At 42.4% G+C, this 26,193-nt stretch overlaps 1 protein-coding gene and 1 long non-coding RNA gene across 7 annotated transcripts in view; one reads left to right on the top strand and one right to left on the bottom strand.

Moving 5' to 3' along the window:
* The window catches only part of LOC129060078 (uncharacterized), a 68,117-nt gene that overhangs the window by 27,041 nt on the left and 14,883 nt on the right, over positions 1-26,193 (top strand). The gene's annotated exons all lie outside the window — the stretch shown is intronic.
* Positions 1-26,193, bottom strand: part of MAP3K5 (mitogen-activated protein kinase kinase kinase 5) — a 235,900-nt gene that overhangs the window by 20,157 nt on the left and 189,550 nt on the right. For 3 of the 5 annotated variants that reach the window (XM_054558204.1, XM_054558203.2, XM_063725000.1), the window contains 6 exons: positions 23,867-24,044; positions 23,081-23,101; positions 14,864-15,044; positions 14,600-14,768; positions 6,021-6,206; positions 2,786-2,891 (listed from right to left, as the gene is read on the bottom strand). In XM_054558204.1, the coding sequence (XP_054414179.1) occupies positions 2,786-2,891; positions 6,021-6,206; positions 14,600-14,768; positions 14,864-15,044; positions 23,081-23,101; positions 23,867-24,044 (841 nt within the window). The remainder of the gene's footprint in view (positions 1-2,785; positions 2,892-6,020; positions 6,207-14,599; positions 14,769-14,863; positions 15,045-23,080; positions 23,102-23,866; positions 24,045-26,193) is intronic. The other 2 variants (XM_009242284.4, XM_063725001.1) reach the window with 1 other exon arrangement.

The following is a 26,193-nucleotide window of genomic DNA, read 5'->3' on the forward strand; positions in this document are numbered from 1 at the left end:
GCAAACACTTTTAATAAACAATGTGCCTTGTTCCGCACATGGTTGATCACAGCAGTGTCCATCCCTGTGACACTCGCGCAAGGACAGCTCCCTCTCTGCAACCTCCCTGCTGTTCTCCCCAAACCTAACAGAGTTTCACCTACAGTTACTTTTGCTTTTTAAACTTTCTATTCTGGCAGAATTTTAGATTCATGGAAACATTGCAAAGATAGTGCAAAGAATTCCTGTATACCATCCACACAGCTCTTCCTAATATATCCTACATAACTATGGCATGTTCTTTAGAATGATTAAATTAACATTGGTACAAACTATTAACTAAACTGCAGACTTCACTCAGATTCTCAGTTTTTCACTAATGTTCGTTTTCTATTCTGGATACCACATTACACTAGGTAATCATTACTAAAAGGAAGTTTTTTTTTTTAAATTAAGTAAACAGATCATTTATATGCTATTTAAGTTGTTTCAAAATATACTCTCTTTTTCCTTTCTTCATTTAGGTGTCCTTAATTTAGGTTGCTACTGTGTTTAACTCATGGCCCATACCTCTCCCTTTCAGTGATATATACTATTCCCCCTTCATCCCATAGATCTTTTGAATATCTAACCCCTCTATAGTACATTCCCTACAACCAGCCTTATCCTAATGATAAAGCATCTGAATATAAGTATTGTTTGACTTCCTTAGAGCATGAATTTCTTAGGTTCACATCCAACTACTAATCATGTGCTTCAAAGCCTCTCTAGAATTTTTTTCTAAGTTTCTACACCATGCAAATTTTCCACCCTAATTTGTTATAATCACGTGAAACTCATTTACTTATTGTTTCAACCAAATATGAATCAGGGATCCACTGTTTTCCAGACACTGTGCTGGACAGTATGCTAGGCTCAGAATAAAATAAACCACAAACAGTTACCCTCTGGTGAGGGTAACAGCCATTAAACTAGAAACAAAAGTAGTTTCAGATTGTGGCATCACAAATAGGTGAAAACCATTTCCAAGGAGAGAGAATAACAGAGGAAGCCTACTTTAGATTTGGTGATAGGTCCAGACTCTTGGTGGCCTGAAGAATGCAAAGGTGCAAGCCACAGGACAGGAGAGACATGGGGTGGAGGTGTGTTCCAGGTAGAAGTAACATGTTCAGGGATAGCAGAACTTCTGTTTCTTTCTTACATAAGAAATAACTTAATCTTGACCAATGTTTGACATAAAGATTGACACAGATGCTCTCGCTGTCATATCAAACACTCAAGTGTTCTATGAGAAGAGAGGGAATTCCACAACTCAGAAGGGTTGGCCTGAACTTAAAAGTTTGTAGTACCATTTATAAATAATTTTAATTTAAAAATATTTCAGGGCCAGGTGCAGCAGCTCACGCCTGTAATCACAGCACTTTGGGAGGCCGAGGCGGGAGGACAGCTTGAGCCCAGGGGTTTGAGACTAGCCTGGGCAACAGAGTGAGACTTCATCTCTACTTAAAAAAAAAAAAAGAAAGAAAGAAAACTAAAATGAAAATATTTCATATTGATCTTATCCTTTTAAATTTATATTTCAGAATGCTTTATAATATAGGTACAAATTAGTACAACAGAACATGTTTCTAATTTGTTTATATAAATATATATAAATCTGTATCTATCCATCTATCAATTGGTCAACTGCTCTTTCTTTCTACCTACCTACATACTCATCCATGCATCCATGCATCCACCCACCACCCCAATACACACACAGGGTGGAAGAGCTTTGCCTACAATTTTTTATTAATGGGTAGACTATCAAAACACGTTGGAGGTTTTGCCTTAGAGTATGAATACACTCCTCACTTATGCCAAAAAGCCTTGTTTCATCAATACTACCCCTTTTGTATCTCACTGCCAACATAGCTGGGGCTGTGTCTAAACCAGTGATTTCCAAACTTGGCTATTCATCAACATGACCTGAGAGCTGTATTAAAATCAAGTTCTTACAGATGGAAAAAGGAGGATGTTCAGGGCTGTGAAAATATTCTTTATGATACTATAATGGTGGATACATGTTGTTATATATGTAGAATTCCTAGAGAATGTACACACCAAGACTGAACCCTAATGTGAACTATGGACTCTTGGTGATGATAACGTGTCAACGTAGATTCACTGATTGTAACCAATATACCACTCTGTGGGGGACCTTGATAATGGAGGAGGCTATGCATGTGTGAGGCTAAGGGGTATGTGCAAAATCTCTGTACCTTCCACTCAATTTTGCTGTGAATCTTAAACTGCTCTAAAAGACTAGTCTTTAAAAAAAAAATCAGATTCATGGGCTTTATTCCTGGCAGATTCTTATTTGGCTTCAGATGGGGCTTTGAAAGCTGTAATTTTAAAGACAATTAAATTGCTCAATGCAACGAGCTATGCAATGCCTCCTTAAATTGCTCAATACATTGGAAGATTTGGGAACCACTGGGTAAAAGATGTAGGAATGTGTTTTGTGGTCCAGATATCTCTATTTTGAAATGCATATTTATCTGAGTCACCTGTATACTTTTTCTCTTCACATCCAAACACATTCCTTAAAGACAGGGGAAGCAAGTCTTCCTCATTCTTAGTAAATACTTTGCTTGGTGTACCATTATCCAGACTATATGTACTATTTGGTGATGTTGAAAATATTTCTTTAAAAAACGGTATTAATGGTTTTTAAAGTACTAAGGTGATATCAGAAATAACAGATGAACAGTAATCTAAAATATCCAAGCACTAAATATGTGCAGAGTAATTAAATATCTCTGACCTGGAACCAGGATAGTAATGGCTGTCTGTACTGCCTTCCGGATGATACTGTCTAAGGCAAACATCCAGTGTGGCTTGATGTTATGATTCCGAAGAACTTTATTGACCTGGAGAGAGAGTGACATTTAGCCTACTTTAATTTTTAATTGCAAATAGCCTAGCTGATCCAAGCACTTGTATGAAGTTCCATTCACAAAACAACTAAAAAGTTTCTTCACCTTGAATTCTTTGTAATTCTTTATGTCATTGGAAAACAAAGTAAAAATTGCTACTTCAAATCAAAGTTTAGTGAGCCCCATGTAAGCAAATAAGTTATTTAAGTGAAAGGCAGTCTGGTTCAAATGAGAATGTTACTTCTTTGGGACTCAGAATGTGCAGTTTTTAGCTTTTATAATGTCTGCAGAATGGATGGAGGGAGGGGGTGAAGGAGGAAGAGAGGGTCTAAGAGACTTTAAATAAAAATAAAGGCTGTTCTTACTGTTCATTATTCTCTATTACTTATTATTATTATTATTTCGTTTGTTTTGGAGACAGGGTCTTGTTCTGTCACCCAGGGTGGAGTGCAGTGGCGGGATCATGGCTCACTGCAACCTGTGCCTCCGGGGCTCAAGCAATCCTCCTGCCTCAGCCTCCCAAAGTGCTGGCATTGCAGACATGAGCCACCATGCCTGGCCATCTTAGCCATTTTTAAGTGTATGGTTCAGTGGCATTAAGTACATTCACATTATTGTACTACCATCACCGCCATCCATCCACAGAACTCTTTATCCTGCAAAACTAAAACTCTATACCCATTAAACAGTAAGTTCCCATTTCTCCCTCCCCACAGTCCCTGCAAACAAGCATTTTAATTTCTGTCTCTTATAAATTTTACTACTGTAGGTACCTTCATATAAGTGGAATTACAGTATTTGGCCTTATGTGAATGGTTTATTTCACTTGGCATAACATCTCTAAGCTTCATTCATGTTGTAGCATGTGTCAGGATTTCTTTCCTTTTTAAGCTTGAATTATATTCCATTGTATGTATTTATCATGTGCATTACCTTTCTAAAAACAAGCTTTTAGCATAAGACTATGACAAGCTCACTTAAAGTTTGGGTTAACTCTACTACCTGCTGGCTTACCCAGATCTCTAAAAAAAGAGGCTATTTCCCCAACAGGATTCTGGTTAGATACCTCTGAGTACCTATAGTATGATTATATGGAAGTATAATTTTATTTAAATCCCAAAAATTTAATCACCATCCCTACTGCAGCTGGGGAGATGGTGACCTAGCCACAAAACCCATGTCAAGAGCTGGAGCTCCAGTTGCTCATGCCTGTCCTTGGTCCATCTTCATCAAAATCCCCTAGTTTGGAAGAGAGTCAGTTTGAGGACTTCATCGTAGTAGTTGCACAGGAAATGAACCCTTGCTAGGTTCCCACTTGTTCTAGAAAATCCATCCAGGCTGAGTTTGTCCTGGTACCTTCATTTCTTTAAAGAATTTACATGCTGGCTGGACACGGTGGCTCACGCCCTGTAATCCCAGCACTTTGGGAGTCCGATGCGGGCGGATCACCCGAGGCCAGGAGTTCAAGACCAGACTGGCCAACATGGCAAAACCCAGTCTCTACTGAAAATACAAAAATTAGCTGGGCATGGTGGCAGATGCCTGTAGTTTCAGCTACTTGGGAGGCTGAGGCACAAGAATTGCTTGAACCCGGGAGGCAGAGGTTGCAGTGAGCTGAGATCATGCCACTGCACTCCAGCCTAGCCAACAGAGGGAGACTCCATCTCAAAAAAAAAAAAAAAAAAAAAGAATTTACATTCTTACTAGGTGGAAGAGGGATCTGTTATAACCATGACCTGCTCCTCTCAGCTCTTTATTACATAGCAAATTACATCACAGGGCCCATACTTTGGGTTCATTCTCATCCTGGACAGTGAATGAGCAAGAGCAGGCATGTGTGTGTACACGTGTGTGTGTGTACGTGTGTGTGTGTACACGTGTGTGTGTGTGTCTGACCTGGCCCAAGGCCCAGGAGTACAACCCAATAGCTCTCAGTCTGAATTCTACAGCAAACTTGCTTTCCAACCTCTAGGCTAGAAGCCAAATGTGTGGGCAAGTGCAAATTAGCTAAATTATTTCACTCTACTTGCAGGCAGTTGGGTTTCCCTAGTTGCAGCATAAGCATGCTTTTAGCATTTAATATTAGTGATAGGCTTTGCCAGTTGCTTTAATTTCTTATGCCCTCAATCAAGTCAGGACTCTTGTCCCTGCCCACAATATAGCATAAAGACCAAATGGCTTACACAGTGTCTCAGAGAATGCTAGTAGTTATTGAAGGATTCTAATTTGGCTTTAAATTGGGGATCATTTGATGTTGCAAATAAAATTGTCAACACACTTTCTACATAGAAGCAATACACACATTAGGGCTGAATTAATTTTGGAATTTAAATAAAATTATACTTCCATATTTATACCACAAGCACCATCAAGAACCCTCTTATTTCAGTCTCCCACATCTTGTTAAGGGTCTTCTGGAGGTGGCTTGAGGCTTTTTTGGCACTGAGTTCCACAGATAAGTCTCACCCAAGAATAACACAGAGGGTTCTGAATGCATTACAGAAGACTGGCTTTAGTTTGTGTTGCATAGCAACTCAATTTTGGAGAGAAGACTTCTCAGCAATCTCTCGTTAGATCATGTGCTTTAATTTTTAATTAGTGATGCTCTGTACTCTGAAAGTATATTAAGTAGGTATTTATGAAACAAACATGTTAAAAATGTTCTGTATGAAAACTAGAGAAAAACTGGAAAAAAATTAACTGGTTTTATTCAGCAGTGACCATTTCAATCTGTACTGTTAAATTTTTCTCAATGGCCACTAGATGGCATTTCTCATATAGCATTAGAAAATGTATGACTAAAGTGTGTTACGTTGCTAAAGTCGTCAAAATAAACAATGACCCAACATAATTTCATAAGAACGAAGTTCAGCCATGGGAAATATTTTGTTATTTTCCATGGTGATTTGGTTTTATGTGTTTTTTAATTTGGGGAATGCAAACACACAAAACAACAAATCAGATACTTAGAAGCACACTGAGAGGTGAATATCTCACATTTTTCATCCAAAAAGAATAGAGTTCCTTGGAATTTTTAAAGAAAAATAACAGAACTTATGTTTTATCTTATTTTTCTAACAAATTTTAGTGTGTGGGAAAACACTGGCAAAATATCATACTTACAGCATCTTGAAAACCAAAGAGTACCACCTGGACTTGGCTAATGCCGTGGCTGTCGAAGTCCAGCTCCAGTTTCAGCTTTGACAGTGTGGTGGCTATGATTTTTCGGTCAGTGGATCTCACAAATTCTCTGAGGCTTGCAATGAGGGTTGTGATGTGTTCCCATTTTAGTTTCGGTTCTTCAGCCCCCTGTGAATAAAAATCAACAATCCTTCCGTCAACATATGCTGGATATACCTGCCACGGGAATCCTATCTCCATACCCCCTGCCCCCACTTTTTTTTTCTTTTGGTAGAGACAAGGTCTCACTATATTGCCCAGGCTGGTCTCGAACTCCTGGGCTCAAGCGAGCCCCCATCACTACTTCCCAAAGTGCTGGGATTCCAGGCATGAGCCACCACGCTTCCCACACCTCTTTCTGAGAAGAACTGGACTTCCAAATGTCTCCAAAGGAAAGACCATATTTTGAACTATATGGCTCCTCTTCAATCCTCCTACCAACACCAAGAAATAATCAGAGAGAAAAGGTACCTGCCCATGGATATAGTCAGATAACAAAGTTTTGCCCAAAAAGACTAAGGCCATAAGATTCTTTCAGAAATTTTAATTGGGAACTAAAAAGAGATTTGAGGAATAAGCCAGAGGATCTCAACCTGAAAGTCTGCCCGGAAAGAGAAGCTATAAAATAGGGTCATGAATATGTCCAACCATAGCAGAAGCAATGGAATTGAGAAAGACAATAGGGAGTGTATTAGTTCGTTTTCATACTGCTGAAAACACATACCCGAGACTGGGCAATTTACAAAAGAAAGAGGTTTAATTGAACTTACAGTTCCACGTGGCTGGGGAAGCCTCACAATCATGGTGGAAGGCAAGGAGGAGCAAGTCACATCTTACGTGGATGGCAGCAGGCAAAAAGAGAGAGCTTGTGCAGGCAAAATCCCATTTTTTTTAAAAGCATCGAATCTTGTGAGACTCATTCACTAACACAAGAACAGCGCAGGAAAGACCTGCCCCCATAATTCAATCACCTCCCACTGGGTTCCTCCCACAACACATGGGAATTGTGGGAGTTACAATTCAAGATGAGATTTGGATGGGGACACAGCCAAACCATATCAGGGAGGGAGAGGAGAAGCAGACAAGAACAGAAATGCACACCAAGCAGGTCAACAGCAACCAAGCCAGAGAAAAGATGTGCAAACTCCGGGCACTTGAAGTTCCTCAGGCTCATATTCTGTTTTCAGTGTCTGTGAGACTCAGCTAGGCACTATGGTTGGAATTCCTTAAGAGTCTACTTCCCTTATTGCTATGCATGTCTACCTATAACATGTCCTTGGTACTTCAGTTGTCCTTACAGTGTGTCAGTTCCTTGCAACCAAGAGGGGCTGATCTCAAACTTCATTTTTGAAACTACTCCTTACCCATCAATGAGGCAATTGCTTCTAAGAATGGACTGATGGACTATTTTATTACACTAAAATATATTACAATGTTCAAACAAATGCTCTTTCTCAAAATGATTTTTTCTTTTTTCTTTTTTTTTTTTTTTTTAAGAGACAGGGCCTCTCTTTGTCGCCCAGGCTGGAGTGCAGTGGCACAATCATAGCTCACTGCAGCCCCTAATTCCTGGGTTCTAGCTCTCTTCCCACTTCAGCCTCCTGAGTAGCTAGGGACTACAGGCATGTGCCACCACACCCAGATAATTTTTTAAAAAACTTTTTATAGAGACTGGGTTTTGCTAAGTTGCCCAGGCTGGTCTCAAATTCCCAGGCTCAAGTGATCCTCCCACCTCGGCCTCCCAAAGTGCTGGGATTATAGATGTGAGCCACTTTCCCCAACCTCAAATGGAACTTTTCTCCTTTGAGCAAGGCATACTGTTGCTGCTTCTTTTTTTTTTTTTTTTTTTTTTTTGAGAAAGTCTTGCTTTGTCGCCCAGGATAGAGTGCAGTGGCTCCATCTCCATTTCAGCTCACCACAACCTCTGCCTCCCAACTTCAAGTGATTCTCCTACCTCAGCTTCCCAAGTAGCTGGGATTACAGGCACCTGTCATGCCCGGCTAACTTTTGTATTTTTAGTAGAGCTGAGGTTTCACCATGTTGGCCAGGCTGGTCTTCAACTCGTGACCTCAAGTGATCCACCTGCCTCAGCTTCCCGAGTGCTGTAATCCCAAAGTGCTGGGACTATAGGCATGAGCCACCATGCCCGGCTCATACTGCTTCTTTAAGGAAGCATAGTAGGATGTTATTTGTTCCCATTTAACTTTAAGAAAATATAAGAAACTTTAAGAAACTATTATATCATTTTTATTTTATATTGTACATTTTCTTACTGTACCATTAAAATTAAAATTCCTCCACTGGGCTGTGAAAATTATAATTTCTAGGAGTCTATTAAAATAAAAAAGAAATGCACCATCGAGTTCTTTCTCTTAATATATTTTCATTTGGAAGCTCGGTCTCATGTTTATGTTTTCATGAGATAAGATTATATTGAAAAGCTTGAAAGCTGTCATTAAAGGAATATTTTAAAATCACAATGGGAACCATTATAAACTTTGTTGGTTTTTTCCTTACCACAAACTAAATTGCACCCAAGGTAAAGATTCACAGGCAAAATCATAACATCATGAAAATATGTTCAAGAAGAAAAATCTGAGTTATGCAGAAATTGGAAGCTTCTCTTAGTAAAAACTCAGTTGCAACATGTTTGCCAATAGCAAACTTCAAATGGCAAACTTTTTTTTTGACATTAGCTTTGTTTTTACAACAGAAAAACATGTTGCTTCTGGTTTTTTGATGTGTGTGCTACTGTCCTACAAAGGAACATGCTCTACTCTGGGAAATGTTTTCTGTTCAGACTATTTCATCTACTTACGTCATCATTTATTTCTGTTCTGACTCCGGTCTCTCCATGTTAACTCATTCATGTGCCTTCAAAAACAAGCATCTTGGCTAGTATCTGGTGCGCCTGACTCAGCGTCAGCATAGACTTAACAGTATGCATTTCCTGCACTCCTAGTACCAGGGTGTGATGGTTAATACTGAGTGTCTACTTGATTGGATCGAAAGATACAAAGTATTGATCCTGGGTGTGTCTGTGAGGGTGTTGCCAAAGGAGATTAACATTTGAGTCTGTGGGCTGGGAAAGGCAGACCCACCCTTAATCTGGGTGGTCAAAATTTAATCAGCTGCCAGTGCAGCTAGAATATAAGCAGGCAGAAAAATGTGAAAAGAGAGAGTGACCTAGCTTCCCAGCCTACATCTTTCTCTTGTGCTAGATGCTTCCTGCCCTCAAATATTAGACTCCAAGTTCTTCAGTTTTGGAACACGGACTGGCTCTCCTTGCTTCTCAGCCTGCAGACAGCCTATTGTGGGACCTTGTGATTATGTGAGTTAATACTTAATAAACTCCCCTTTACATATATATGTATTCCATTAGTTCTGTCCCTCTAGAGAACCCTGACTAACATACAGGGTCTTCTGCAAAGATGCTCTCCAGTCTTTATCCTTTAAACTTCCTCAAAAACCAGGAATGGATTTCAGAAGGATGTTACAGATTAAAAGGCTTTTCATGGTTTAAGGGTTTGAGGACCTGACCAATATCTAGATTTGGTTTTGTTATAAAGTGTAGGCTTAAATATAGATATAAATATGTATCTAGAAACAATACAATGGCAATAATCACTGATTGATTGTAGAAAAAAATTAAAGATATTAGATAACTATTATTAGCCTGCTTGATAATGATAACAATAACAGTTAACAATTGTGGAATATTTTCTGTTATGATTTAAATCACTCACAATCTCAGTTACTCCTGATAGCAACCTTATAAAGTAGACTCCTCCATCATAGATGAGGAAGTTCAGGCTCTGAGAAGTTAAATCAGTTGCCCAAATTGCACAGCCTTTAAGTGATGGAACCAGGCCTCAAACAGCAAGCTAAGCCCAAGCTCCTAATCATTCTATTCTATTGCCCCAATGACCTGCAATAGCAGCTGTCAACCTGGGTCAGGACCTGTTCTACCACTGAATCACCACCTGATGTCACAGGAAAGGATTCCCAACATCCTTAACAGCAGTCAGAAGGGCTCCCACCATCATGTGGCCATTATGGATTCAGCATGTGATTCTGATCAGCAGTTTCAGGTACTCACTGGTAGCTTCATGCTGGTCCCCTAAGGTGTGCCCTCTGATGGTTGCTTTTAAGGTTTTCTTTCATGTCTCCTTTTACAGAGAACATTCAAATGCACTTTAAAACCCGGAGGTACCAAACGATCGAATATGACTAATCACTCCCACATTTAAGTATTTCAGCAGTCATAGAAGTGATGACCAAGGCAGTCCTATCCCTGATGGCGCTATGGTCCAGCAGGGAGACAAAGAATAGACCCCAACAAGCTGGCATTTCCTATACTGGAAAAGCACATTCTCTGGGGGTAATTAGAGATTTAGGCAATTCCTGGGTTTTATGTGTTTTTGACCTAAAATCAAGCATCTTAAAGGTCCACAGGAGAGGCCTTCACTCTGCAGTGGCTAATGGTGATTTACTTTCCTTCTTTACCTCCAACGCCTAATCCCCACCCCACTTTATGTTTTTCCCAGCACGTGTCACCCTCAGGCCTACCAGTGAGGCAGAGCCACGTGGTGGTTAAAGCAAAAACTTCAGAGCCAAACTGCCTGGGTCAAAATCCTAACTCCATCACTTAGGACTGCATGACTTTGGCAAACTACTCAAGTCCTCTGTGCCTGTTTCCACATGCGTAAAATGAGGATGCTAATAGAACTATTGGTATAGTACTACTGTCATGAAGATTAAATGAGCAAATACACATGGAATACTAAGAATAGTACCTGGCCTAAAGAAAATGTTAGCTGTTATTACTGTATGTTTTATACATATATATAGTTTTTCTTCTTCCGCTAGAATGTCAACTTCAAGGGGATGCAGATATTTTTGTCTGGTTCGCCAGGGTATCACCAGCACATAGTACAGTGCCTGGCCTTTGACTGATGCTCAGTAAGTATTTGTTGAATGAATAAATGAAAGAATTCCAAGTGCTGCCCAGCTGCTCTCTCCATCCAGCTTGGTTCCTCTTCTTGGGTCAACCCAGTCCTGTTCTCAGTCCTTGAATGATGACAGTGAGCCGAAGGAAAGGCCAGAGAGAAAGGTGATAGCTCGAGACCACTCCAGTCTCCACCGCCACGAAGCATGCATGACACTCATCCTCCCCCGACTCAGAGGCCAGCTACCCCTCACTCTACAGCACCTTCTTCCTGGGCCTCAGAGTAACTGCCCGAGACAGCTTTCCTTTAGGACCCAAGTCAAGGTTTTTGAGAGCGTGTAGAAAACACTCATTTCAGTTCTCCTTGTACCGAGGCCCTACTGGCACATATATGGCCTTTCAACTCCTTCTATGAGATCTAAAGAGGTGGACATTAGGGAATTCCTAAGGCAATAAAATGTTCAGCAAAGAAGCACAGTGAGGTTCTCAAGACAGAGACAGGCTGAGATTGTTTAGTAAGAGCCAAGAGAGAGCTTTGCTCCATTTACATCTCAATAAAAGATGAGAACAGGTAAACTGTTGTACTGAGAGACTTTAAAAACTTGGCTGGACTCCTCTAGCCCCAACGTTTTTTTGCAGCTATTTCCTCAGGACACAGGGAGGGAAGAAGCCATGTGCAGTAGTCCACAGTGATCATGAAGGACAGACAGGTGGAGGCCACGGCAAGGGAGGCAGGTAGATGAGTTCCCAGTACCTATTGAACTAAAAGAGGATGAGAAGTGTCATACCAGGGACCGAGTGTGTCTGTGGGAGGTTGTATCCACAAGAAGCTTGGGGCTGAGGGAAATCCATTTTTCTCCTGGTGCATATTTGGGAAGGGGATTCTTCCTTGTATTTGTACACAGAATTCCAGGGAACACATTTTCCCAGGTATTATGGTTCTGTGTCCTCCAAATTTGTATGTTGAAGCCCTAACACTCAATGGGATATATTTGCAGACAGGGCCTCAAAAGGGATAATTAGGACTAAGTGAGGTCATAAGGGTGGGGCCCTAATCCAATTGAACTGATGTTTCTGGTGTCCATATCAGAAGAGGAAGAGACACCAGGGCTGCAAGTGCACCAGAAAAGGCCATTTGAGCGCATGATAAGAAGGTGGCCATCTGCAAGCTAAGCAGACAGGCCTCAGGAGAAACCAAACCTGCCAACCCCTTGATCCTGGACTTTCAGCCTCCAGAACTGTGAGAAAATACATTTCTGTTGTTTAAGCCACCCAGTATGTGATAGTTTGTTATGGTTGCTTGCCCTGGTTTGGATGTGATTTGTCCTGCCAAAATTCATGTTGAAATTTAATAGCCAATGTAATGATACTGAGAGGTGGCAGAGTCTTTAAAGAGGCATTTGGGTCATGAGGCTCATGAAGGGATTAATGCAGTTGATGCAGTTCTCAACAGACTGGGTTAGTTCTCAGGAAAGCAAGATGTCATAAAGCCAGTTGGCTCTCCCTGTACCTCTCTTTTCTCCGCTCAAGCCCCACTGCCTTTCTACTTTCTGCCATGAGTTGAAGCAGCACGAGGCCCTCACCAGATGCAGATGGGCCACTGGATCTTGGACTTCATAGCCTCCAGAACCATGAGCCCAAATAAACCTCTTTTCTTTATAAATTACTGAGTCTCACATATTCTATTATAGCAACAGAAAATGGACTAAGACACAGCCCTAGCAAACTAGTACACCAAGGAATAATAGTTTCACTGACAAGCTTTTGTTTTTTCAGAGTACATATGGCCTTCTAAACTATTATATACAGCAGATCCTCAAATAATACTGTTTTGCCCTATGTTGTTTCCTTATAACCTTGATGAGAAAAAAAAGAATTGATTCCTGGTAGGGGCCACTGTCTGTGTGAAGTTTGCACATTTTCTTTTCCTTTGTTTTGTTTTTTTTTTTTTTTGAGACAGAGTCTCCCTCTGTTGCCCAGGCTGGAGTGCAGTGGCGCAATCTCGGCTCACTGCAAGCTCCGCCTCCCGGGTTCACGTCATTCTCCTGCCTCAGCTGGGTAGCTGGGACTACAGGTGCCCGCCATCACGCCTGGCTAATTTTTTGTATTTTTAGTAGAGACGGGGTTTCACCGTGTTAGCCAGGATGGTCTCGATCTCTTGACCTCATGATCCACCCGTCTCAGCCTCCCAAAGTGCTGGGATTACAGGCGTGAGCCACCGCCTGGCAAATTTGCACATTTTCTCAATGTCTGTGTGGCTTTCCCTGGGTACTCTGGTGATATGGTTTGGCTGTGTCCCCACCCAAATCTCATCTTGAATTGTAGCTCCCATAATCCCCATGTGTCATGGGAGGGACCCAGTGGGAGGTAACTGAATCACAGGGGTGGGTCTTTCCTGTGATGTTCTCATGACAGTGAATAAGTCTCATGAGATCTGATGGTTTTATAAATGGGAATTCCCCTGCACAAGCTCTCTTGCCTGCCGCCACGTAAGATGTGACTTTGCTCCTCATTCACCTTCCACCATGATTGTGAGGCCTCCCCAGCCATGTGGAACTGTGAATCAGTTAAACTTCTTTCCTTTATAAATTACCCAGTCTCAGGTATGTCTTTATTAGTAGCGTGAGAACAGACTAATACATATAGTTTCCTCCGCATCCCAAGGATGTGCATGTTAGGTTCATTTGTATGTCTACGTGGTCTCAGTGTGAGTGAGTGTGGGTGTGTGTGTGGATGTGCCCTGCAGTGGAATAGTGTCCTGTCCAGGGCGGGTGTCTGCCTGGTACTGAGCTGCCAGAATAGGCTCTGGCCACCCATGGCCTTGAACTGGGTAGATAGTTATCTTGTTTTTATTCATCTTTCTTAAATATATACAGAGTTCACATTTATTTCAATGTGGAATATTAGAAGTGTTTTAGTCTTTATTTAGGAGTTTGGTCACGTTTTTGTGACCAGAAATATGCCATAGGAACTTAACTCTTGTTTATGTCAATTAGTCTATGGCAAAACTGGTTTGGTTATACATAATTTTGCTTCAGTCACAGTTTCCAAGGACCTATCAACTACATTAAGTGAAGACTCACTACAATTTACTTCCCTTTGCCCTTCACCCTCCATCTAAATGTAACCTCACAAGCTCAGGGGTTCTGTTGTATTTGCTGATGTTTCCCAAATGCTGAGAGGAGCAACTGGCAGGTCGCCTCATGCTAATGTCAGAATTAGCAACTCACATGGCTTAATGCATGTTTATTGATGGAATGAATAAACAAATGAAGGAAGAGTAAAAGAGGCTTGTAGGGCCTAGTTGGAATGTCACCAGTGTGAAAAATTTGCTTCTGACTTAAAGATAGCTTATATTCAAAAATGCAGTGAAAAAATAATTTCCCTATTTTCATATTAATATATTCCCTACCGTATGGTTTGCTTTCTTTTTTCCTGTGGGGTAGGTTTGTTTATCATGATGATCACTACAGGTTCCTCCTGCCTTTCACATCATCTGTGACAGCTGCAGGCGATTAGCACACAGGTAAAATATGTAACCTTTGGGAAATGAAGCACCTGGGAGAGGATTTACCTGAGCTAAAGATTCCATTAGGTTTCTCACAATTTTGTCTTGGTCTTCCGTCAGGATCCTGTGAAGGGTAGCTCGCCTCTCACTGTCCTTCCTCAGCATGAAGAATCCAGAATCTTTTTCTTCGGGGGAAGGAGGAGCACTGTGATCTTCAAAATTCTCATCTGGAATGCTGAGAAAATTTATGCGGCATAAATCACAGTTTCCTTTATAAAATGACACACTTAACAACACACTTCTCTCACCCCAAATAAGTCAGGTCTTTACCCCAAAAAGAGTGTCCGAATTCCCTTGACGTCTCTTTCTCCGCAGGACTTGGCTCTTGTTTTGAAAGAGAAGGGGTCCACTTTCAACTCCGTGTCAGGTGAAACAGAGCCGTACTCACTGCTGCTGCTGGCGTCCTCCACCAGCACAGGTACCGGCAAGGATATACTCCTGAGATATTCTGCTTGTGATGAGAGGAGGGAAAAGATAATTGACGCTTTAAAAAATGTACACATACTGAAACACCCAATGAAAGAGAGCCATATTCTTTGTCAAATATCTTGTTGCAATGAGCAGCATAATTATGCTATGTAAGGGAATGGTCATGTGTTATGACTGCCTCCCTTGCTCAGCATAACCCATACAGCAGGGTAGCCAGGAAAGGGCCTCCCAGGCTCTGGGAGGGTTATCTCTGGGGTACCAAAACAGTCAAGGAAGCCCAGGTTCAGCGGGTCTACTGAGGGTCTAATCCCCTCATTTTTACTGACTACTAATTATTTCTATTTATGGGTCTCAGTTTTCATATTTATAAAATTCAGGGTCAGACTGATAATCCTTAAGCCTGTTCTTCAGGGGCTTAAGCGTCTCCGTTAGCATCTTGGGGCTGCCTTGGTTGGGATGAGTGAGTGGGATGCTGTAAGTCTAGACCACAGATTCCAATCCTGTTATACCTGAAACCAGAGCAAATATGATGACTGTCATATATCACAGTTCTGCTTAAGGATTCATATAAAAAGCATTCATCACTGAAAACAAATTTTGGAAACAGATGGACTAGATGATCTCTTAGGTCTGTCCTGGTTCTCAGATACTATGATTCTCTAGTGACATGAGCTGCTTCTTTATTTGGATGGAGAATAAGACGGCGGAGTTGCCTATATTCCTCAAGCATTGGTTTTAAAGAAAGCAGTTTTTGCCAGAAACATCTTTATCAAACACACATCCTAATGCTACAGAAGTATTTTAATAAAGAATGAAGGTATAAAATTATAGAAAAGGAAATCCACTGTTGCCTGGAATCTCCTTCTTACTTAATTCCTCTTGGGCTGAACTGAATCAACTGCCCTGATCTCAAGGATAGCAGGGGACTCATGACATTGGTTTCAGCTGTAAGGAGAAAGACGGAAGTATATACAGCTTTCAGGAACAGCTGACCTCGGGGGAAACCACCTTACTGGTCAGTAACTGGAAAGTCTCCCCAGGATGAATTGGTTGACTTATCTGCTGTTATTTAAATAGTTCTGTAGCTGAATCACTAGAAGGCAGGAAGCAAGAGGAAGCCACAAAGAGTTGCTGAATTGATCAATTAAGTATCAGTATGCAAATGACATATGGCAGGGGAAATGCCTGGCATGTATTGTTTCCACATATTCTGGAGTAGCTCATGGGCCTAGCACTTCATGGACCATATTTCAGGCAGTAATGCTACAGCAGAAAGGAAATGGGTGACCTCTTCCTTGCTGGTAATAGTAAGGTTGTCTGAGAGAAGAAAGGTTTGCAGTGGGGCCCAAACACCGAACTGCTTTTGAGTCATTCCTGGGGAAAGTCAAGGTCTATAGTGTGCCTTGTTTCACTTTAGAGTCAACATCATCGCTATTTGGGGGGAACAGATTTCAGAACAGAAAAAAATAGCTGCTTGGGGAAAAGAGTTTCACTGCTATGAGATGTCAAGCCCTTAAAGTTAAATGTTGCTGATGGAAGAATACAGCTGAAGAAGATCTCTTGGCTTGACTGAATAGCCGATCTCTTTATAAGAAGGGATACAAGCCCTGCAGTGGAACTCACTGCTGATCCTCCAGACTTGGTGAGTTTCTTCACCAGCCCATTTTTATGAGATGCATGCCACACTCAGAAACGGAGGTGTGCATCATTCATATTTCAAAGACAAAATTGTTGTTTCTTGGAAGTAAAAAGACTAGTATAGACTAGACTAGAACAGTACAAGATGAGGGATTCCTATCATGTGTTTCCGTGTTTGTGTGTGCATGTGTGTGTATGTGTGTAGTAAATGTATGTGTATATGTGTATCTAAAGAAGAGAGGGAGTAAGGACTTGAATTATCCTGTATTTTGGCTTTTTGGTCATATCATGTGGTTTGATTATCCAGTAATGAGAGGACTTGTGTCACACCTGTGAATTTTAACGTTGCTGTGACTACCGACTTCCTAAAAGGAGGCCTAATGAGGTAAAACTGTATATGCTTAAGGATGGAACCCAGTGCCTGTCACTATGGCTCATTAAGGAAATAAAGGGACTTACAGATATTCTGCATGTTCTATGTGCAGAGCCCTGATTCCCTCCTCGGCTTGATTTTATTTTTATTTTTGAGACACAGTCACACTCTTTTGCTCAGGCTGGACTGCAGTGGTGCGATCTCGGCTCACTACAACCTCCGCCTCCTGGGTTCAAGTGATTCTCCTGCCTCAGCCTCCCAAGTAGCTGGGATTACAGGCATGTGCCACCACGCCTGGCTAATTTTTGTGTTTTTAGTAGAGATAGGGTTTCGCCATGTCAGCCAGGCTGGTCTCAAACTCCTGACATCAAGTAATCCACCTGCTTCAGCCTCCCAAAGTTCTTGGATTACAGGTGTGAGAGCCACTGCACCAGGCCTGCTTGATTTTAAATGAGTGAACCTGATTCTAGATTGAGTCCCCTTCATTGTTAGGCACATGCATTCATTCATCCAACATACAGTTGTGGATCATCTACTGTATGTCAGGTAGCCAGCAGGAGTTGCTGATGGACTGGAGTGAAGGGTGTGAAAAGGAAGAATCAAAAATGACCCCAAAGTAGAATTCTGGCCTAAGAAACGTAATGGACGCATACAGTACTTATATACTAAGATGAGAAATAATACAGGCCAAAAAGGAAAGTTCTTTTAGTGGATAAGGGGTGTTATTTGACAGTTCAGTTTGAAAAATGAAGAAGGCAATTGAGGGGCTGGGTGCGGTGGCTCACGCCTGTAATCCCAGCACTTTGGGAGGCTGAGGCAGGCGGATAATCTGATGTTGGGGGTTCGAGACAACTGGGCAACATGGTGAAACCCGGCTTCTACTGAAAATACAAAAATTAGCCTGACATGGTGGTGTGTGCCTGTAGTGACGGCTACTCAGGAGGCTGAGGCAGAAGAATTGCTTGAACCCAGGAGGCAGAAGTTGCAGTGAGCCAAGATCATGGCCACTGCACTCCAGCCGCCAGCAAGACTCCATCTAAAAAAAAAAAAAAGCGATTGGATATGAGTCTGGAGCTCAGAAGACTGGGCTAGATAGAACCTCAGCAGCCTACTGGCTGGAGATGGTATTTAAAGTAAAGGATGACATAATTTGGGGAAAGATAAAAAGACTGCATAGACCCGGCCCTTAAGAATGCCAATATTTAGAGGAAAAGAAGGGGATGAACAGGCAGCCAAGGAGAATGACAAGGAGCAGCCATGAGGTTGGAAGAAAACAGAGAAAATGGGGTGTCATGGAAGCCCACACAGGAGAGGGCGAATGTAAGAGAGAACAGTCATCCAGGCTGAGAGCCATTGAGAAGTTGAGTAGGTTGAGAAAGGCACTTGTTGGATTTGGCTAAAGAGATCTCATTAGACCTTAGCCAGAGCAGGCCCAGTGATCACGTGGAAGGGGAGACGCTACACGGATAGGAAGGAAGAGGTGGAGATCTGGAGACACTGTACTTCAAGACGGGAAGCTGTGATGGGGGGCAAAAAAATGGTGGTGGTGTCAGCCAATGAGGCCATTTGTAGTTCAGGGGAAGGATGGGTTTAGGACAGAAGACACTAGAGCATGTGTGTATGGAACTCATCGGGAGAGGCAGAAGCTGGAGGAGTCACGGGGGCTCCATAGGAGCCATAACTCAACTGTGGGGGATTGGCCTTCTGTAGGAAAATGGATGTTTTCTCTATTGTAAGGGGTGGAGACAGTGAGACAGGTGGTGCTGAGACAGGTTGCTTTATACGTTTGTGGTGGAAATATGATCAAATCCACACCTGAGATTTTACCTTCTTAAGTTATGAAGATTTCCAGGCAAGTGAGAATGTGTAGTGCCTTTGTGTCACTGTAAATGGGAAGAAGCTCAAGTATAACTGTTTCCAGGGGAGCACGGTGACAGTTTCCAGATATCACAGAGGTTACAAGTTCCTTGAACATCAGCTCATACACGTGAGTGACTGGGACCCCAGGCTGCAAGAGAGGAGCCTGGCAGGATTTCCAGTCATGGGCAGCCTTACTGCTGATATCTTGCCAGGTATTAAGAAGCCCTCCTCTATGGGGCTGACCATGAAGAGTCTAAAAGAGGCTGAATGAACCTCTCTGAGGATAGGACATGTCAAAGGTGTGTCTCTAAGGAGATGATTCTCATTGCCTTATTTCAGGGGCTGATGGGAAGGGGTGTGAGCCCCATACCCCCTAAGAGATAGCTTTACCAAGAGGCCAGGAGTAGGCTGGAGTCGGGAGGGGTGACTGGCCACCCTATGGACTCCAGATTGCTGGGAGCTCCCATCTATGGAAGGGAGATAGTGTGACCTTTAAGGAATTAGATACATTCCTGCTTTGGGAAAATGGGGATTTTCTAAATCCCTTCCATTGCTGTGAGGGTAGCCTCAGATCCTAACAGCTATTCATGATCACTAGGGATCTTTATGGTTCTCCTTCTTCTAGACAGTTTAGGAACAAAGTCTGGCCACAACACAGAGTCTCCTAACTGGCCATCCTACCTCCAGTCTCCAACTGGCCAAACACAGAATAGTGGTTCTCACACTGCAGTGATGACTAGAATCATCTGGGTTTACTTAAAAGTACAGAATTCCAGCTTGTGCCTCCAGATTCTGAGAAGGGCCAGGGCATCTTACTTTTTAACAAGCATCGCAAGAGATCCATGCAGGCAGGATCTGGGACCAACTGAGGCACAGCTATATTCCTAGTGCCTCGTGCCCACATTCTAGTGCCAAGTGCATAGCAGAGGGTTAACAATGTTATGGAATAAATCTTACTAAATAAGCCATCCTCACACAGCTATCGGAATGATCCATCAGTAGCTTCACTGTCCAACATGGTCGCTACTACCCTCATATGGTTATTAACACTGACATTTAAATAACAAAAATTCAGTGCCTCAGCCATGGTAGCCATGTTTAGTGTCTAATAGCCACATATGACTAGTGGCTAATGTATTGGACAGGGCAGATAAATGACATTTCTCTTACTGTAGAATCATAGGTCCAGTGCTGGTCTATAATATTATTTCAGATAAAAATTTTCCCCGGCTCCCCAACCCTCCTCGCTGATTCCTTAGCATTTCATAAGGAGCCCTTTGGGATCTGAGCCTGCTCCCCACTCCAGCATCATCCCTCCCCTTTTACTTTAAGCACCAGTGCTGCTGAGCCAGCAAGGCTCCCTTAACACACAGTATAGTTTCACACATCCTGGCATTAACTCATGCGAGGAGTCGCCTCACCTGGATCTCCACTCCCCATCCATCTGTTAAGTTCATATTTGTCCTTACTCATCAGGTGCACCTCACTGGAAAGTCTGCCTTGAAACGGCATTCTCAGACTGACTTCAGTCACTGTCTCTCCCTTTTGACTCCTCTGCACAGACTAAACTCTACTATGGTGGAGATGATTTTTTCCAGTGTTTCTCTCCTATAAGGTCAACGGCTCTTTAAAATCAGGAACTCTGTCTTTATCATCCTTATACATTCAGGGCCTAGCACATTTCCTGTGCACACCATAACCGTACAATTAATATTTAAGCTAACGTGAATTACTTAAATCTCTGGGTCTGTGTGTGGCCATGGGAGAGCAGTCAGGATGAGACAAGTCATGTCTCTCTCTAAAGGGGAAGGGGGTCTCATTGTCACCACCCTCTTACTCCCCTCTTGAGGGGAAGCCAAGTGCAGTTATGGGAGGTAGAGAACCTTGAGAGATGGGCCTGTGCTCTGGACAGAAACACATATACAGCCTATAGAAAGTACCTGGGGAAGGAAGAGGCCTGTATCTTGTACTCATCTAGAAGGAGAGTAAGACCAGCTAATAGGTCATTGTTTCGATTAACATGAGGCATGCCATTTCCTATAATACCTGGGAACAATCAGATGAGATTTTAGGCAAGGCATGGTGGCACATGTAATCCCAGCACTTTGGGAGGCCGAGGTGGGCAGATCACTTGAGGCCAGGAGTTCCAGACCAGCCTGGCCAACATGGCGAAACCCCATCTTTACTAAAAATACAAAAATTAGCTGGGCGTGGTAGTGGGCACCTACAGTCCCAGCTACTCAGGAGGGTGAGGTGGCAGGATTGCTTGAGCCTGGGAGGCAGAGGCTGCAGTGAGCTGAGACTGTGCCACTGCACTCCAGCCTAGGACTCCGTCTCAAAAAAAAAAAGGGCGGGGGGTGGGGGCGTGGATTTTAGCTCCTAATTTGGTTAGCACATCTGTCCTGCTCTCCTAGGAAGGAGAGCGAGCAGGCACATCATCCATGTAATGATATTGTTTTAGCTGAGAGTCTGAACAGTTTAATCATGCAGGGAACTGGGGACTGCCCCTTTTTCTAGGCCCAAGTCCACGTGTGAGCAAGAAGGGCGAAAGGGCAGCGGGAACCTGACTGACTAGAGTTCAGCAGGTTTACACCTTCCATCTCTCGCTCACTCCAAGGTACATAGTCACTGAGAAGATGTGGAACCGTCCACTTAAATGATCTCTCTCTCTCTCGTACATGCACGCTCTTGCCGAGTGTGTATAGTTGGGTTCACAGAAGTTAAATGCGTGTGTGTGATGGGAAACTATTTCCTGCGAACAAAAACCAAGCCATGTGGAAGGGATAAAACAATCATGGATTAAACTTCCAGGCACGGCTCCAAGGCTCTTTTAGGATATTATTTTATTTTATTCTCAGAACCAAATCTGTGAAGTAGGTAATGTTACCAGCACAGAATGACAGAAGAAATATGCATGTCCCATATTTAGAAAGTGGGTCAGTGGGATCAGAACCCACTTCTGTGTAATGCTGAAGTCAGTGCCCATTTTAGGACACCAGAAGCAGGCTGGTCAGAAGGTTGCCAAGCGCTGCAGGGCTGACTTTGTGACAATGCAAGGCTGCCTTCTGGAGCCCACGCTGTCTGTGGAGAAAAGAGGTACAAGGGTGTGCCTGTCTTCTTCTGAGTTTCCCCAGATTCTCAGAATGGAAGAAATGGAAGAAGAAAAAGTAGAGAGGCTGTACCCAGGAAACCCCAATTAACAGGCCTCTACTCTGGGCTGACTGGCTTTGGGGTATCAGAGGAAGCTGCAAAAACCTGCCCTTGGCCTGCAGAACCCATGCACAATGAACATTAAGCCTCCTGAACTGTTTGATCAACCATACATCCAACTTAGGAAAATCCAACACCATGCTGTTAACTTTTTTTTTTTTTTTTGAGACAGGGTCTCGCTCTGTCACCCAGGCTGGAGTGCAGTGGTATAATCACGGCTCACTACAACCTCCACCACCCCAGTCTCAAGCGATCCTCCCACCTCAGCCTCCCGAGTAGCTGGGACCATAGGCATGCACCACCGCACCCAGCTATTTTTCTGTATTTTTAGTAGAGATGGGGTCTCACCATATTGCCCAGGCTGCTATCGAATTCCTGAGCTCAAGCAATCTGACCACCTTGGCCTCCCAAAGTGCTAAGATTATAGGCGTGAACCACTGCGCCCAGCCTCATGTTCGTTTCTTTATTATTCTTTGAAATGCTTTAATGGCTCTTCTTAGAGTAAATCTACTTTCTCTACCTTCCTAGTTATGATCCGCAAAAGCCAACATTAGAAAACAAAGGCACAATAACTCCTAGCCACTAAAAATAGAATGTATCACCCCAAAGATGACAAAGGAAGCTATCTGGCATTTACATTTTCCACAAGAAATACATTAGGTAGTCAACTGGCTCCTAGATAAAGAAGCATTTACTTCACTCAAATTGAAGCTGTCAAAAACACAGTCACCATCTTGCTTTTAGGGAGAAAAAATTTAAGCCATCCCCACTCATGAAAGAGAAAGATGAAGGATTTGCAAAGGAATAAGCCCAGCCGGGCTTGCAGCTGCACACATCCTTATAGTATCTAGTACCGCACCCTCCTTTCCCCCCATGTAAACCAGGAGCAGAGCATGAGGCTACTTGATGGGAAGTCTGGAGTTTATCATACGAGACACCAGGTCTCGGCTCAATGGGCAAAGTAATAACAAACTCACCATTTGATCCAGCTGAAAGAGCTGTGGAAAGAAAAGCAAACAGCCATGAATAAGCATGTGCTGGGTTTGCTGTTAAACTGAGAAATCAACAAAAAGTGAATGCCTGAAATGGGGTCAATGTCCTTTCCAAACATTTAATCTGCCCATTCTCATCCAATATAAACACCAAAAAATGCCAAGAACAATTGGAACCTTTACTTTTTTTTTTCTGAGTTATAGACAATTATTGCAAAAACATAATGTACTTACATTATTACACTGCTGTTTTATTTATAGCTGGCAATCTTTGCTCTCTCTTTTTTTTTTTCCTTCTTTCCTTTTTTTGTGTGTAATTATTCAGAAGTATATACCCTAAGAGGCAATAGGTATTTTCTACTGCCTTAAAAGAAACTTTTACCTACAGGGCTTGGAAATTCAACAGCTCTATAACGGCTCTGTAGGCCCATTTGTGATAATCTGGGGTTTCAGCTCTAAAAGGCTAAATTTAACCCCTCTTACACTTGAATCTTAGTATCCACAATGTTAGAGTGACATAGATGGTGACATATTAACTACCTACTAACTATGTGATTGAAGACTATTATGTATGAGGTCCCAGAACTTGTGAAATTGATGGAACACAGCTCCCTGATACTGGAACCAAATGCCTGAGAACACTGTGCTAATATTTATACCAATTTCCAGTGATATCTGTAAACAGGTCAGTTTACTTCCAGAAAATTCTTCCATCTTAAAAGCTTAGGATTGAAGGACTCAGACTATATCCTCTTCAATGCAACCACATACCTGAAAGTTTAGGTTGTGTCTTTTTCTTTTTGCTTGAAACTTTTAAAAACTCATCAACAAGCAAGTCGTTAGCACAGGCTCTCTTGTCAGGATCTGGTTCAAAACATTTCAGTATGAATGCCTTGGCTTCTGCAGACATGGACTCTGGGATCTCAGGGTGAACTTTAAACATTCCCACCTAAGACATAAATATAAAAAGTGCAATGTGTCTTCTGAGTGAACATCTCAGCACCTGAACTCCAGCTTCCATAACTTGACCCCCCAATGCAACAAGATCCTTTATCACAGAACACAAACTTATGGCTTTTCTCAAAGGGAGATAAGATGTGTTTGCTGCAGGTTAGAGAAGATGGACAGAGTGCCTTGGCACCTTTACCAACGGCACAGGCAGAATAATTAGTTGAAGACAGTAGGCAGCACTATGAAGTAATAATTTAGTCCTTCAAAGCTTTAGAACATATTGGTATACTGGCACACAAAAGGATCTTTATTTTTATTTCTTTTTTTCTTGAGGCACGATCTCACTCTGTCACCCAGACTGGAGTGCAGAGTGGTGCAATCTCAGCTCACTGCAGTCTTGACCTCCCAGGCTCAAGTGATCCTTTCACCTCAGCCCCCTGAGGTAGCTCGGACTACAGGCATATGCCACCACGCCTGGCTAATTTTTTGTACTTTTTGTAGAGACGGGGTTTTGCCATGTTGCACAGGCTGGTCCAAACTCCTGGGCTCAAGCAATCCACCCACCTCGGCCTCCCAGAGTGCTGGGATTACAGCCACGAGCCACCATGCTCAGCCACTGAGCTGAGAACACTGAGTTGCTCACAATAGCTAAGTGCTGGGCATTGTGCTGGGGTTTCTCCACTTATGAATCTCATCAAATCCTTCCAACAACCCAGTGAATTAAATATTTTCCTTGTTACACCAATGAGGAAAATAAGGCTTAGAAAGGATGAGGTAACATGGTTAAGAAAAAGGAGATCTGGGATTTTAACCTGAACTGTCTGGAGTAAAGTCTATGTTCTTTTCCCTATTACATGATTTGTGAATATCTTCCCTGTCTCAAATCACCTACATTAAAAGAGACATTTAAAAGCACTTTAAAATTAAACAAACAGTATTTTTATAACAATTAGAATTTACTTCTTATTGCTATTCTAAAAAAAATTAATGGTATTTTCATTTTAGTACAGAGCAAATTTTCAAAGGAAATCCTTTTGTTCTTATATAGCTTATGTAAATTCATTGTAATATAAACAATATATAATTATTTGTAAGAATTATATAGTCTATACTATGTGTCAGACACAGTTCTAAGTGCTTGGTACATTTTACCTCATACACTCCTCAAAAAGCTGTTATTATACAGGCACTTTTTTTTTTTTAAGATGGAGTCTCATTTTGTTGCCTAGGTTGGAGTGCAGTGGTGCAATCTTGACTCACTGCAACCTCCACCTCCCCAGTTCAAGTGATTCTCTTGCCTCAGCCTCCCGAGTAGCTGGGATTACAGGTGCCTGCCACTGTGCCCCCCTAATTTTTTTTTTTTTTAGTAGAGACGAGGTTTCACCATGTTGGCCACGCTGGTCTTGAACTCCTGGACTCAGGTGATCTGCCCGCCTCGGCCTCCCAAAGTGCTGGGATTACAGGTGTGAGCCACCACGCTTGGCTGACAGGTACTATTTTTATCCTTATTTTATAGATGAGGAAACTGAGGCACAAGCAGGTTAAATAATTTGCTCGAAGTCTCAAATATCTTGACCATGTTGGAGCCTGGATTCAAACACCGTAAACTGGTCCCACAGTCTATGTCATATCTCTAAGATAGCAACTTCCTGTGCACAGCTTAGACTGGCCTAATGTGACAAAAAAACACATGGTATAATAATCATTGCATTCGTGAATTATAAAGCAGCATTTCAGATAAGTCCTAGACACTGGAGAAAACCTGAAAGACTGGCCAAGAAGAGAAAGACATCCACTCATGGCAAGAAAGGCACCTCTCTTGGCACCTGTCATTGCTCTTTGAGGTTTGGTCACATACTCATTTTTATACCAGCAGTGTCCTATCAGATTGTCTTCAAGCATAAAGCCAAGCTTTGCACAAAAGCAGAAGGTCTGTAACAACACATGGCCCCTCACAAGAGGCTATGCACAGATGGAATAAGGGCTAGAAACATGGTCTGCAGCAGGGAGAGGAATAACAATTACCATCAAAAGTCCTCTCGGGCCGAACGCTTGGCCCACGCCTGTAATCCTAGCACTTTGGGAGGCCAAGGCAGGCAGAGGGCCTGAGCTCAGGAGTTTGAGACCAGCCTGGGCAGCATGGTGAA

The sequence above is a fragment of the Pongo abelii genome, chromosome 5 (assembly GCF_028885655.2).
Source record: "Pongo abelii isolate AG06213 chromosome 5, NHGRI_mPonAbe1-v2.0_pri, whole genome shotgun sequence".
Lineage (NCBI taxonomy): Eukaryota > Metazoa > Chordata > Mammalia > Primates > Hominidae > Pongo > Pongo abelii.